Source organism: Anabrus simplex, chromosome 1, assembly GCF_040414725.1.
Source record: "Anabrus simplex isolate iqAnaSimp1 chromosome 1, ASM4041472v1, whole genome shotgun sequence".
Classification (NCBI taxonomy): domain Eukaryota; kingdom Metazoa; phylum Arthropoda; class Insecta; order Orthoptera; family Tettigoniidae; genus Anabrus; species Anabrus simplex.
Window position 1 is genome coordinate 236,176,856 of NC_090265.1, and position 13,937 is coordinate 236,190,792.

The 13,937-nt window shown below is 38.6% G+C and overlaps 2 protein-coding genes across 4 annotated transcripts in view; one reads left to right on the forward strand and one right to left on the reverse strand.

The window, feature by feature from the left end:
• Positions 1-10,605, reverse strand: part of Cby (Chibby) — a 49,198-nt gene extending 38,593 nt beyond the window's left edge. Inside the window, exon 1 of the mRNA XM_067158872.2 lies at positions 10,306-10,605. Within this exon, the coding sequence (XP_067014973.2) occupies positions 10,306-10,489 (184 nt within the window). The 5' untranslated portion in view covers positions 10,490-10,605. The remainder of the gene's footprint in view (positions 1-10,305) is intronic.
• Positions 10,606-10,888: 283 nt separating this feature from the next.
• Rint1 (RAD50 interactor 1) overlaps positions 10,889-13,937 on the forward strand; it is a 133,295-nt gene continuing 130,246 nt past the window's right edge. For 2 of the 3 annotated variants that reach the window (XM_068225944.1, XM_068225940.1), the window contains exon 1: positions 10,908-11,183. In XM_068225944.1, coding sequence (XP_068082045.1) covers positions 11,055-11,183 — 129 coding nt within the window. In that variant the 5' untranslated portion in view covers positions 10,908-11,054. Of the gene's footprint in view, positions 11,184-13,937 lie in introns of all 3 variants that reach the window. The other variant, XM_068225947.1, reaches the window with a different exon arrangement.

The window sequence follows — 13,937 nt, forward strand, 5'->3', positions numbered from 1 at the left end:
CCCTTCCACGTCTTCCTGTCCATATACAACTTGTCATGGAGAACATCATACACTGTCCATCCTCTGGTAATTAGATCAACCTTGATCATGTCCTTCCATCGGGTTTTAGGTCTTCCTGCAGGTCTTTCCCCTTCCACCTGACTTTCCAAATTTATTCTGGCTGTTCTTGTAGGATCCATCCTCATCACATGCCCGTACCACCGTAGTCTGCATGTGCCGATTTGGTCTAACAGGGATGTCTTTATTCCGGCTTTTTTCCTCAATTCCTCATTTCTTAACTTGTCCATCTTGGTCTTCTGGATGGCGGATCTAAGAAATTTCATCTCTGACGCTTGCAGTCTTGATGAATCTCTTTTTGTGAGGGTGCACGTTTCAATACCATAGGTCAATATTGGTATGAAATAGCTGTTAAATAACATCAGTTTAGCCAGTTTTGGAATCATGTCATCCCATAAAAGTGTTCTCACTTGTTGGTAGAACTCTGATCCCTTTCGCATTCTATTTGTAATTTCCTTTCTGACCAAATTATCACTGGAGATTACACATCCAAGGTAAGGAAAACTATCCACACACTCTAGCTGGTAGTCTTCTACTTTTACACTTGCTGGACGCCCTTCTCTGTTGACTGCCACCACCTCTGTCTTCATCTCGCTGATGTTGAGGTTATATTCCTGGAAATGGGATTTCCATATGTTGAGTCTGGTCTGTACTTCCTCTTCTGTTTCACCCCAAATCATATCATCAGCAAAGGCCACTGCATTCAGTTCACCTAACTTTTCCTTAATGTTCATCATTATACTGTCCATAACAGTGATGAACAGTAGTGGGGACAGTGCACTTCCTTGCTGAACTCCACTCTTGGTCTCAAACCATGATGATCGGCCTTCCCCAATTTGTACACAGCTAGTACGGTCTTTGTACAACTGAATTTTCCTTACCAGTCCTTCAGACACATTTCTTTTCCTCAGGCACACTCAAATCTTATCTCTTATAACACTATCACAGACCTTTTCTATATCCAGGAATACAATGACCAGGTTCTTGCCTATCTCCCAATACTTTTCCATCAGCATGTGGGTGCTAAAAATGAGATCCATTGTGATCTGCTACTTATGAATCAATATTGCTCCTACTCTAACTGTGGGTCAATGATGGTTCTCAATCTCTTTTCTATGATCTTCTCTAGAATTTTTAGCCCATGAGAAAGCAGTGTTATTCCTTTATAGGTGGTGGGTTTCCATCTGCTGCCTTTCTTAAACAGGGGAATTATAACGCCCCTGCTCCAATCTGCAGGTATTTTGTTGTCTGTCCATATGGCATTTAGTACTCTGTGCAGCCACTGTATACTCTGGATGCCTGCTGTCTTTATCATGTCTGCATTCACTTCATCTGCACCTGAAGATTTCCCTTTAGGCATAGATTTTAAGGCTGTATCAGTTTCTGTCCAGGTGATGGGAGGTTCCTCATTGTAGGCTTGGATTTCAAGTTCTGTATTTTTTTTTTCTTTTCTTGAACTGGTCTATTCAGTAGGTGGTCAAAATGGTTCTTCAGGACTTCTCTCATGTCACTTTCTGTCCTAACCAGATTTCCACTTTCATCTTCAAGTGCCTTTATGGTATCCATTGGTTTCTTTTTACCACTGATAACACTATACAGTAGTTTCTTATTGCCTCTGCTGTCTTCCTCCAGTTTCTGAGTGAATATATTCCATGCCTTGGTCTTTTCTTCTGTAGCTATTCTTTTAATATCCAGTTTCTTGTTTCGGTATAATTGTTCAAGGTTTCTGATCTTTGCCTCATATCTAGTAAGATCCAGTTTATTTTTCTCCCAATCCCTTTCTTTCCACAAGAGATTTCTTTCCCTGACTGCTGCTCTCACTCTTTCATTCCACCAAGGAGTTTCCTTCTCCCTTGTTTTCATGCTTGTCTTTCCACAACCTTCAGTTGCTTCCTTAACCAATGTGTCCCTTAGTCTGGTTCATTCTGCCTCTCCATTTTTCCTTTCATCTCTTGGTAAATGAAATGGTGTATGGCTTTTAGTGCCGGGAGTGTCCGAAGACATGTTTGGCTTGCCACATGCAGGTCTTTTGATTTGACTCCCGTAGGCAACCTGCGCGTCATGATGAGGATGTAGAAGACAACACATATACCTAGCCCCCGTACCAGAGAAATTAACCAATGATGGTTAAAATTCCCGACCCTGCTGGGAATCGAACCCAGGACCCCGGTGGCCAAAGGTTTTATCCGGTTCTGATACTCAGTTCTCTTATCTGTGTTCTGGAGTTCCCAAACGTTGATTTTGGGCATTTTCCTGTTCTGTTCTCTTTGTTACAAGCTACCAATACAGTTTTGGTACCGATACGCACACGTGTGCCGTTCTCTCTGCTCAATACTAAAATTTATTAGTCAGAAATGGATTGGAGCAAGATTACTTTGGTCTTAATTAATGATATAATAGAAAGGCCTTGTTTGTGGGATGTCTCATCAAAGGACTGCAGGGATAAAGCAAAGAAAGCCGACATTTTCCAGGAACTCTAAATTATCTATTATTGTTCCCGCAAGTGCATCAAAAAAACCTAGCGTCCCTCCGCTCCCAGGACAGTCGAGTATTGCCAAAAAAAAATCAGAAAACTCGGGGGGCGGGAGTGGACAAAATTTATATTTCAAAGTGGTTTGCTTTTGAAGCAATGAGCACGATGACGGGAGGAAATGTGTCTAATAGAACTGCATTTCTAAATCATAACAAGAATGGCAATAACAAAGACCATATCCTCTTCATCTGAGTCTATTGTCCTTATTCGAAAATGCCAGGCACCACCTAAGTGTGTTACCACAAATTGATATGATGAACTACTTATATATAAACAAAGAAAGTCAAGTTTAACATGTTTATTAAGTGTGGACACAATGTTAAATGAGACAGTATTCAACATTTAACATGTTGATGGTGTCACCAGTTAACATTTAACACTTTTAACATTTAACATGTTGTTGTGGAGACCGGCCTTTAGATCGACCAACCCCAGACCGCTGCCTGTTCATACTCTTCCATGTAGACCACGACTCTTTATAACCAGCTGGAAGGGTTTCAGATGGATCCAACCATCCATTGAGATGAAGGTTTCTGGATCTCCAGGAAGTTAGTCTTGATGATTGAGGTGATTCCGAAAGCCACTCTGTAGAATGTAGAAAACTTTTCCTGGATTTCAATCGTTGTTGAGCAGGTTGATAATCATGTAATGGATGTGTTTGGGAAAAATCTACTTTAGATTTTTCATGTTTGGCAGCTACTTCATGTCTAATATCTGGGGATGCAATGCCAGCCAAGCAAAATGTATATATTCTCACAAGGTGTAGATCTTAGGCAACCAGTTATAATAAGTAAGATTCTATTAGAATAAAATTTATTGCAGCCACCTATTCAATACAATTCACCATTTGTGATGATTAAATTCTAAGTGATTTGTGTACACTACACACGTACATGTTTCGCCCGGTTTTTGGGCATCTTCAGCCTATTGTCAATCTTAAGGTCAAGACTCGGGTCTTGTTTGAGTTAAACATTTGGAACCAATATATACAAATATGGCCTTATACTAAGATTCTTCCTATTTTTTACAAATAAAAAAAGGTGGCATTACTTTAGGTGATATGTACAAAAAATTATAAAAATGTGCAACTTCAATTCAAAACAAAAATTTGTTACATGAATACATTTAAACTTTTTTAACAATTTACAAACTGTACAAAGCAACAATTGGATCTCTTCATCTTTGGACGAATCATTAGGTTGGTAGTTTGTAGAAAGTATGTTCATCCAAGCTTCTTTTTGTTCACCTATGACATTCGTTTGGCAGCAACAAATAGGAACCATAGTTTGTTGTCATTCTTGCAAAGCTTGAAATATCCCATTAGCAAAGAAGCATAGTAGGTTGTTACATTATAAGGAATTAAGAAATTTTTGTGGATAGAACTTCGTGTAATGTTGGAGTATGTTATCCAATGTCATTCAGTAGTTAGCTGCTCCTCTATGAAGTGTTACTTGGATGCTTTTAGACTAATGTTATCGGTGTTTCATTGTTCTGTCATGGGATTGTTAATGTATATTGTCTGTAAATGAAATGAAAATCCACAGCCTGTTTCCAGTCATTCGACCGGGTCAGGAATGGAATGAATGAATGAAGCCCCCATCTAGCGGCGAGGATAGGAATTGTGCCGGCTGCCGAAGCCTGTCGCACTCCTCTGGGGCAATGATCAATGAATGTCAGATGGAATGAAATGATATTGGAGAATGTTGCTAGAATGAAATATGACAGGGAAAACCGGAGTACCCAGAGAAAAACCTGTCCCGCCTCTGCTTTGACCAGCACAAATCTCACATGGAGTGACCGGGATTTGAACCACGGAACCCAGTGGTGAGAGGCCGGCGCGCTGCCGCCTGAGCCACGGAGGCTCTCCTATATTGTCTGTAAATAAATAGAAGAACTTTAGAATTATGAATGTTCTAACCCGCGTTAATAATATTATTGTATATCCCATGATTGTAGTTGAACTTAAACTTTTATCTGATGTTAGCTGGATCCACTTGTTCCTGTTGCATCTGAACGACTAACCTTTCTACTTCTAGTGAAATACTGATACAGTAGCAGATGGGTGGAGCGTAGTGGGGGAAAGGGATTGGGATGTGCTTTGTGCGCATGTGTTATTGCTAAGAAGGTGTTGCCCAAACTGGTGTGAATTGTACTGAATAGGTGGCTACAATAAATTTTATTCTAATAGAATCTTACTTATTGTTATCTTCAATAAGGAACAAACATGAGATTAGTTACTTGTAACTAGTTATAAGCCGGCAAGTTTCATTTAAAGCAATATCTACCTGTTTGGCATGACATGATCTATACCAAACAGGACGTGCATATTCTGCTGCAGAATAGATCAGTGCTAAAGCAGTAGTTCTCATTTAAGAGCTACAAGCATTTATCATCACTAGAATGAACTGTGGCAAGCAAATGTCAAATTAATTAATGTAACCATTCCATCATAAAATGTTCATTTTATTTAATAAAAACATCCATATCGCCAGAAATTTTTTTAAAACAATATGTAATCTGGGAATTTATTTCACCTAACGGGTACAACTTTGCTAGAAACAATTTGTTTAAACTACCATCAACAAGCACACTGAGTCGCTATATAAGGGACACATCATGTGAAGCAGATGTAACAGACCTAGTGAAAGCCAGGCTTCAATTTTTAAATTCAAAAGAATGTGTTCTCTAATTATCGAGGAGTGTCTATCAAACAGCAGCTACAGTATGATAAGGAGTTAGATACACTTCTTGCGTAAGGACACCAGTACATACAAAAGCCCCTAAATGTAAAAATAGATCCGATCAATTACCTATTCTTGAAATGCAAGAGAAAATAGAACCGTGCTTGAGAGGCATTTATTGCGCTTCCTGATAAATGGCGCATCAATCAACTACCAAATTTCTATGGCATATTTATTCTCAAAGGAACTTTCTGGCCTTCACACACCTTAAAACTGTCAGTAATTAAACAAGTGGAAGCTTGGAGTTGTTAATAACATTAGTTACTGACAGTCACAAAATGAATACAAACGTGATGAAATTATTTTCAGAAGGAAAAACAATAAAGCCACATATAATATGTCAAAAGAAGACAAAAGCAGACCATTATTTCTAGCTTTTGACCAGTGTCACACATTAAAGAGTGTCAAAAACTTTATCTAGAAAAGACAATGACAAGCAGTCATGGAGAAATAACAGGGAGTCATCTAGAAAGCTTGCATAAATTGCAATCAAAGGATATAATTAAGCCTGTTCCTTTCCTAGCAAGGAAACATGTTGCACCTACAAACTTGGAGAAGTTGAAAGTAAAAAAGAGCTAAAGTTCCTTACTGAGTTCATAAATATTTGAAAGAAATTTTTTTCCCATTTAAAAGCATAGCCATTCCAGAATTGCAGTGCAACCATTGCTTTTTGGAAATCATAAACAAAGAAACTAAGGCAAGTCATCATTTTTTTTTTAAACACCATTTTGACATAGGACTTGTTTTTCCTCTCTCTCTCTCTCTCTCTCTTTTTTTTTTTTTACACAGATAGGTCTTATGGCGATGATGGGATAGGAGTGATCATTCAAGATCAGGTTGCTATTTCTATCCGTTAGGCAGCTCAGTTGACCAGTCTACCTACGTCCAACATCATGAATTTTCTTGTGTAGATGGAACATATCATGGTGCCTATCTAGGTCCTCAATTTTGGCACTATGGTCCTTGAGCCATATGGCTTTGGCCTTCCTGATGTCTCGTCTGATCCTTATTTTGAGTTCTCTGTGTCTACTCAGATTTCAGTTTGTAACTGATGTCTCATTTGCATGAGAGCCAACATGGCATGCGTCACCCACAATTTCTTTTTTAAGTGATCTCTTACTTTGGAGCGTAGTGTGTACAGTATCCATAATGTAGATTTTAAACTGAGTCCACATGTCCTCTTCAGTATCTGTGTCTCCCTGGATGTCAAATTGTTCTAGATTTTGAACGACCTCTTGCTTCTTCTCGTCACCGCGGTGTGCTTCGACATCCACTCTGTCAGGTACTTTTATCCTCCATATTGTCTTCAGTTGTAGGCGTATAGTGGCACAAAGCAGGTTGTGGTCGGATGGGATGTCCGCTCCCAGCATGGTCTTAACGGCTTTCACTACATTCCAGAATCTTTTCCTGATTATGAAATAATCTATTTGATTCAGTATGAACAGGATATTGAAAACAGCCTTATTTTCATTATCATCCCACGCACACACAGATAAATGGGAACAAAGATCACATCTGGCAAAAGTGTGCAGAGGAAAGAGATTATGCAGAGTTCTATTCCAAACTCAGTGCTGAATATCTTAAATAACGTTAATGAACCTCCATGTAAGTTGAAATATTCATAATATTTTACCACACTTGTTATTCATATTGTATTATGTTTCCTGTAATTCGCAAGCACTCACCCTTCAACTAAAATTTCAGGTCTTGGTATGGAATTAGCATGGACGATGTAAATTGGAGGAAACTCAGTGTGAACTGTGCCATCACCTGATCAGCAAGAGGATAAACAAACAAACAAACAAACAAACAAACAAACAAACAAACAAACAAATAAATAATAAATAAATAAATAAATCAATCAATCAATCTTGATCTGTAATTAAAGCAACCACCCAGGTGGCAGATTCCCTATCTGTTGTTTTCGTAGCCTTTTCTTAAATGATTGCAAAGAAATTGGAAATTTATTGAACATCTCCCTTGGTAAGTTATTCCAATCCCTAACTCCCCTTACTATAAACAAATATTTGCCCCAATTTGTCCTCTTGAATTCCAACTTAATCTTCATATTGTGATCTTTCCTACTTTTAAAGACACCACTCAAACTTATTCGTCTACTGATGTCATTCCACGTCATTTCTCCACTGACAGCTCGGAACATACCACTTATTACAAGTTATAAACTTCATAATTATTCTGTATTGAAAGTTGTTATAACTTAAAATCCAATAAAGTTATTTTATTAGTCCACCTATTCAATACTGTCCACTTGTAAGTGGTTACAAATACATACGATTACAGGCATCTTTGGGACATGTTTCGCCCTTTCTATAGGGCATCTTCAGCCTTAAATCAATCTTAAAATATTAACCTTAAATATTAAAGCGAGAAGCTAGGTAATTAGCCTTGTGACCTTATATGCTTAAAATTCTGGTACATTAAGTGAGACATATGGACTACACTAAATAAAAACTGTGATAACATGTAATTGAAAAACTATCACTTAGTCATGTGTTCCAAGACTAAAACTAGATCTTCATCTTATATGAACTTGTGAAGTCCTTGTAGAATGTCTCTTTGTATTGTCTCCTATTTTTCCAAATGCAATGGTAAAAACATATGTTCTAACAAAGGAAAAGTGAAGTCATGTTTGTTAGAACATATGTTTTTACCATTGAATTTGGAGAAATAGGAGACAATTCAAACAGACATTCTATAAGGACTTCACAAGTTCATATAAGATGAAGATCTAGTTTTTGTCTCGGAACACATGGTTTTAGAATGATTAAGTGATAGTTTTTCAATGACATTTTATCACTGTTATTATTTAGTGTAGTCCATATGTTTCACTTAATGTACCAGAATTTTAAGCATATAAGGTCACAAGGCTAATTATCTAGCTTCTTGTTTTAAAATTTAAGGTTAATATTTTAAGATTGATTTAAGGCTGAAGATGCCCTACAGAAAGGGTGAAACATGTCCCGAAGATGTCTGTAATTGTATGTATTTGTAACCACTTACAATGGGACAGTATTGAATAGCTGGACCGTTATTGGATTTTAAGTTACATACCACTTAGTCGAACAGCTCGTCTCCTTTCTCCCAAGTCTTCCCAGCGCAAACTTTGCAACATATTTGTGAGTTTCACAAATAGGAAGAGTCCCCTCAGTTTTAATTACTGTGTTGATCGGGTGAAAGTTCCTTTTGGGGATCATTGTAAGTCTGTCTGTCTGTTAGGTCATCAGCCCGGAGGCTGGTTGGATCCTCAAATAGCACCATCAAAGGCTATGCAGTTATAGGGAAGCCGCAAAAACCAATGGCAGAGCCCAAATGAAGCGTACAAGGCAAGATAAGGAGTGAGGTAGTTTGCCATTGCTTTCCTCACTGAGCCAGAGTGCTACTGCAGCACAACTGATCCTATGAGCAACACCTTTCATAACACTCAGACACACTAGTTGTGCTCCAAATGTCATTACTCAGCACCACCCATACCCCAGCAGCTTCCATATTGTCACAGCCATGGATAAGACTGGAACTTTGGTGGAAGCTACACTTTGCTCTGGCCTGTGCCAACAGACGGATACAAAAATACTGTGTCCATCAAGAAATGGCAACAGGCGTCATTGTAAGTACCTAGGTGTTAATATAAGAAAAGACCTTCATTGGGGTAATCACATAAATATGATTGTTAATAAAGGGTACAGATCTCTGCACATGGTTATGAGGGTATTTAGGGGTTGTAGTAAGGATGTAAAGGAGAGGGCATATAAGTCTCTGGTAAGACCCCAACTAGAGTATGGTTCCAGTGTATGGGACCCTCACCAGGATTACTTGATTCAAGAACTGGAAAAAATCCAAAGAAAAGCAGCTCGATTTGTTCTGGGTGATTTCCGACAAAAGAGTAACGTTACAAAAATCTTGCAAAGTTTGGGCTGGGAAGACTTGGGAGGAAGGAGATGAGCTGCTCGATTAAGTGGTATGTTCCGAGCTGTCAGTGGAGAGATGGCGTGGGAGGACATCAGTAGACGAATAAGTTTGAGTGGTGTCTTTAAAAGTAGGAAAGATCACAATATGAAGATAAAGTTGGAGTTCAAGAGGACAAATTGGGCAAATATTTGTTTATAGGAAGGGGAGTTAGGGATTGGAATAACTTACCAAGGGAAATGTTCAATAATTTTCCAATTTCTTTGCGATCATTTAAGAAAAGGCTAGGAAAACAACAGATAGGGAATCTGCCACCTGGGCGACTGCCCTAAATGCAGATCAGTAGTGACTGAAATTGAATGAAATATTTCCTTCATCAGAATGAATACTCCACCTCCTACCATTCCTATCCTATCTCTATGATACACACTCCAGTTCCAGGAGAAAATTTCTGCATCCATTATATCATTTCTCAGCCATTACTCAACTCTTATTACAATATCTAGTGAGTATATATCTATGAAATTACTTTATTCTATTCCTTTCTTTACAATACTTCTACAGTTCAGCACTAACATTTTTATGTCATCCCTACTTGACTTCCAGTTCCCTAGGCCACCCCGTTTCCCTGAATGTACCTCCCTATAACCCTTCTAAACAAATTTCACTGTGGTTTAAGTGAAGGCCACCTGAACGCAGATCCCTATCACCTACCCACCCATTAGGATCTGATTTAATTTACATCAGAGGACTTGCATTATCTAACAGTATAATCAGTGTGGATAATGACCATAATTTTCCAATGTGTATGGAAAGTTTGTGTCAACAAGAGTATGTGAAATTGTGACTGAAATTTTTTGCATATAAGGCCTAAGCCCTACTGAAAAATCCACTTTTTTAACGTGTACCTAATTTTCTGACAGCAGTCACAATGAGCAATTGCAAACTTCCTTGACGCAGGTGCTTGTGAAACAATAGAACAATCTGAACTTGTTAAGTACTTAAATGGAAAATACTTAAGTTGGGGGAAACTAAAATGGTTAACTTTACCTGGAATCCACTGGCCTTTATCAAACGATGCTTTCTGGTCACCCAGCGTTATCTTGATCGGACCCACTTCCAAGCCAAGTTCTTCGAGTGATTTACCATGCTCTAGGTCTCTTATTATGACAGATGCATCGGTTTTTCTAGGAGTGGTCCTTTTTGGTGAAAATTTATTAGAAAAGAAAGGCATGGTAAATCGTCACACACGGTATTTTCTCTCGCAACATGTGTCTTCGCAGATATTTATGTAGTAATCATGAGAATCCGCCGTCTTATTCACGTCCATTCATCGATATTTGTTTTGAATTATTGTTTACATGTGCTTTGTGGTTGCCAAGCACCGTTAGATGAAACAAATGAAACATGCAAAGGGTTGCACACCATTCGTTATTGCCGTAATTCCTTCTTCTGTATTTTTCTTCTATAAATAGTGCTAGAATGTGAGTAAAATAATTAGTTTCATATATAGGTACGTAATTTGATGAAGATTTCTTGCCTATACTTTGAATTCATGCAGAGATTTGTCCACGTTGATTCTGTATAAGTTGGTGTTACGATTCCTGCTGTGTCTTCAATTGTTTAAATCAGCTGACAAGTGACATCAACGTGGAGCTCCTTGGAGCCTGGCGTTATAAAGGAGGTTATGTTAGGTTAGTTTAATTCGAAAGTTAGTTCTTTGTGGAAATGGAAGTTATGAGTGGTCATACAGCTGTCCAGTAAGTTTCCTTATGCTTTTGTCCGATTATTGCTAAATAATGGATGAATTAAAGAAAAGAGTGTATCAAAAACTGAATGAAGAATTTGGAGATGATGTTAAAAATATTAGCAAATGTCATGAATTGAGCAAGAAATTACAAGAAGAGAAGACGTCCATCGAAAAATCAGTGAGTTCAACCTATAAATTCCTTTAATAATATTATTCTTCAGTGATATAAAGAGAAAAATGTAATTTGACTCAGCACTCACTCATTTACCTGTAACCAAGTTTAAATGTTGAAACGTACAACTATATAGTAGATATTAATTAATTAACTTCTCATACAAAGTTTCGCTCTTCAGTGAAAATCTTAGATATATTATCTATAGAAAACTTTAAAGTTGAATGAATTGACATTTTGTATAAAAATTCATAAAGAGAGAAAAGCGCACAATGTTACATGTTATATATTAATTATTAATAAGAAAAGCGCACAAACGTGCAGAGAGTTAAGGTTCATTGTTCTTTGCTATATTCCATTAGTGATTTAGTGCGCTTGTGGCACTCGCTGAAGTGGTAGCATTTACAGGCCTTCCCGCAGAGGCTGCATACACACTCTGGTGAGGAAACCTCAAGTCTTCTATGAGAAAGCACGTTTTTGCAAGTTCATATGCCAGTCTCGAAGGGGCGTATTTTTATATTCCCAAAGTTCTCTAGGTACCTTGCTTTCACACACTCAAGGGTCGAGAGGTCTCTAGTTGTCAGGTTGTTCCATATGAGCTCAATGCCATAGGACAGAATAGGCATTATCTTTGCATAGAAAAGAGTTAATGCAGTGTCTAGTGCTAGTCTTGTCAGATTTTTTATGTCATAAATGGCTTTTATTGCGGTGGCTGCCCTCTCCCGTATGTGAATTTTGTAGGATGATCCCGATGGTTTGTAGGGTGATGCCTAGGTACTTGAAGGAGTTTACGATCTTTAACTCTTCTGTTCCGTAGTATATTTTGTCTTGTGCAGAGGTTCTTCCTCCCCTCCTGAAGATCATTTGCACTGTCTTGTTGGTATTTAGCTGAAATTGTTTGTTTTCGACCCGTTCCTGTAGCCGGTCTACAGTGTCTTGCAGGGCCTCCCTGTTGTGCGAGGCTAATACGATGTCATCTGCGTAGAGGTACATTTTCACTGAGTCCTTTTGTAGGATGTCTTTGACGTCTGACATGACGATGTTGAATAGGGTTGGGCTAATCAGGTCTCCTTGTAAAACGCCGTTGGTCTGTACTATGTTGTCTCATTATTTGTACATAGTTTCATGATCAAGATTGCCCTTTTCAGACATGGTATAGAATGGCAGTTACTTCAGTGTTCCCCACACCATTCACATTTACAGTTTGGTGTTCATGAAATTTCTTTTTTGTAGATATAAAAAAATACCGTGTGATGGAAGCCTGCACTGCAAAATGTGTGATCCAGTGGCCGAACTCATAATGAAGACTTTTCCATTTAATGTCATGGCTTCTGTAGAATAGAAATCTGCCTGAAAGTCTTTTTTCTTTTCTCCTAATTCCTGAAGTTACGGGGAGAAGTTGAGAGGTAGATGGCTGCATTATCGGAAACTTTATTTCATCTATAAAGAAAGGCTCACATGCCATCTCATAAACAAGTCTGGATTTTGTGTATTTAGATACGCATAGGCCTCTTTTCCAATTTTTTTATATTTATATTGTGTCAGAAGCATACATCAGTTTTAAATTAAATATGAGGAAAATATAATGTATCTTTTCGAATGAACTGCCTTCACTTGCACAAGCTTTTATAAGTCATTCGTAGTGAGATACTCCCACATGAGGTGGTGGTGGTGGTGTTTATTGTTTTAAGAGGAAGTACAACTAGGCAGCCACCCTCTACATAACACTAATAAGAGGGGAAAAAATGGAAGGGATCTGACACTTCAAAAAATTAAGGTATTGGCCAAAGAAAGACAAGAGCCACAGTGAGCATGAAAATGACAGACTCCCTAGGCCTTAAGTGCTCTAATACTTTCAGGGATGGGAAAGAACAAGAGTTGACCAAGGAAGACCAGATAGGATAGATAAAAGTGAGGAGCCTTACACGAGTAAATGGAATTAATGCCAGGACTCAGCTGAGGGCCCTGTGCTCGCCAACCCACACTCCCAAGTTAAGAGCCCTTGGGGTCCCTTTTAATTGCCTCTTGTGACATGCAGGGGATACCATGGGTGTTATTCTACCATCCCCACCCACAGGGGGGACTCCCACATAAGTTCCAGTCCATAGGTCACTATGGGACAATCTTATTTTTTAAAGTTCTTAGCACCGAGCTCGATAGCTGTAGTCGCTTAAGTGCGGCCAGTATTTCTTATTCGGGAGATAGTGCATTAGAACCCCACTTTCGGCTACCCTGAAGATGGTTTTCTGTGGTTTCGTATTTTCACACCAGGCAAATGCTGGAGCTGTATCTTAATTAAGGCCACAGCCGCTCTCTTCCCACATCTAGACCTTTCCTATCCCAGTGTCGCCATAAGACCTATATATGTTGGTGCGATGTGAAACAACTTGTAAAAAAAAAAAAAAATCCTAGCAATCTCAAGCGATAAGCGTTTTTAGGTGTGGAATATCAATAATGGCTACTATTCCTATGGCAGCCTTTTTGTGTGTCTCTCTCTTTGGAGCTGTGGTGCTCATTGTGATAACACAGATCTTTTCCATGATTCGGACGACTCGTACCCCACTGCCGGCAGCCCTGAAGATGGTTTTCCGTGGTTTCCCATTTTCACACAAGGCAAATGCTGGGGCTGTACCTTAATTAAGGCCATGGCCATTTCCCTTCTAACTCCTAGGCCTTTCCTATCCCATCATCGCCGTAAGACCTATCTGTGTCGGTGCGACGTAAAGCAACCAGCAAAAATAAAAAAATAAAAAATAAAAT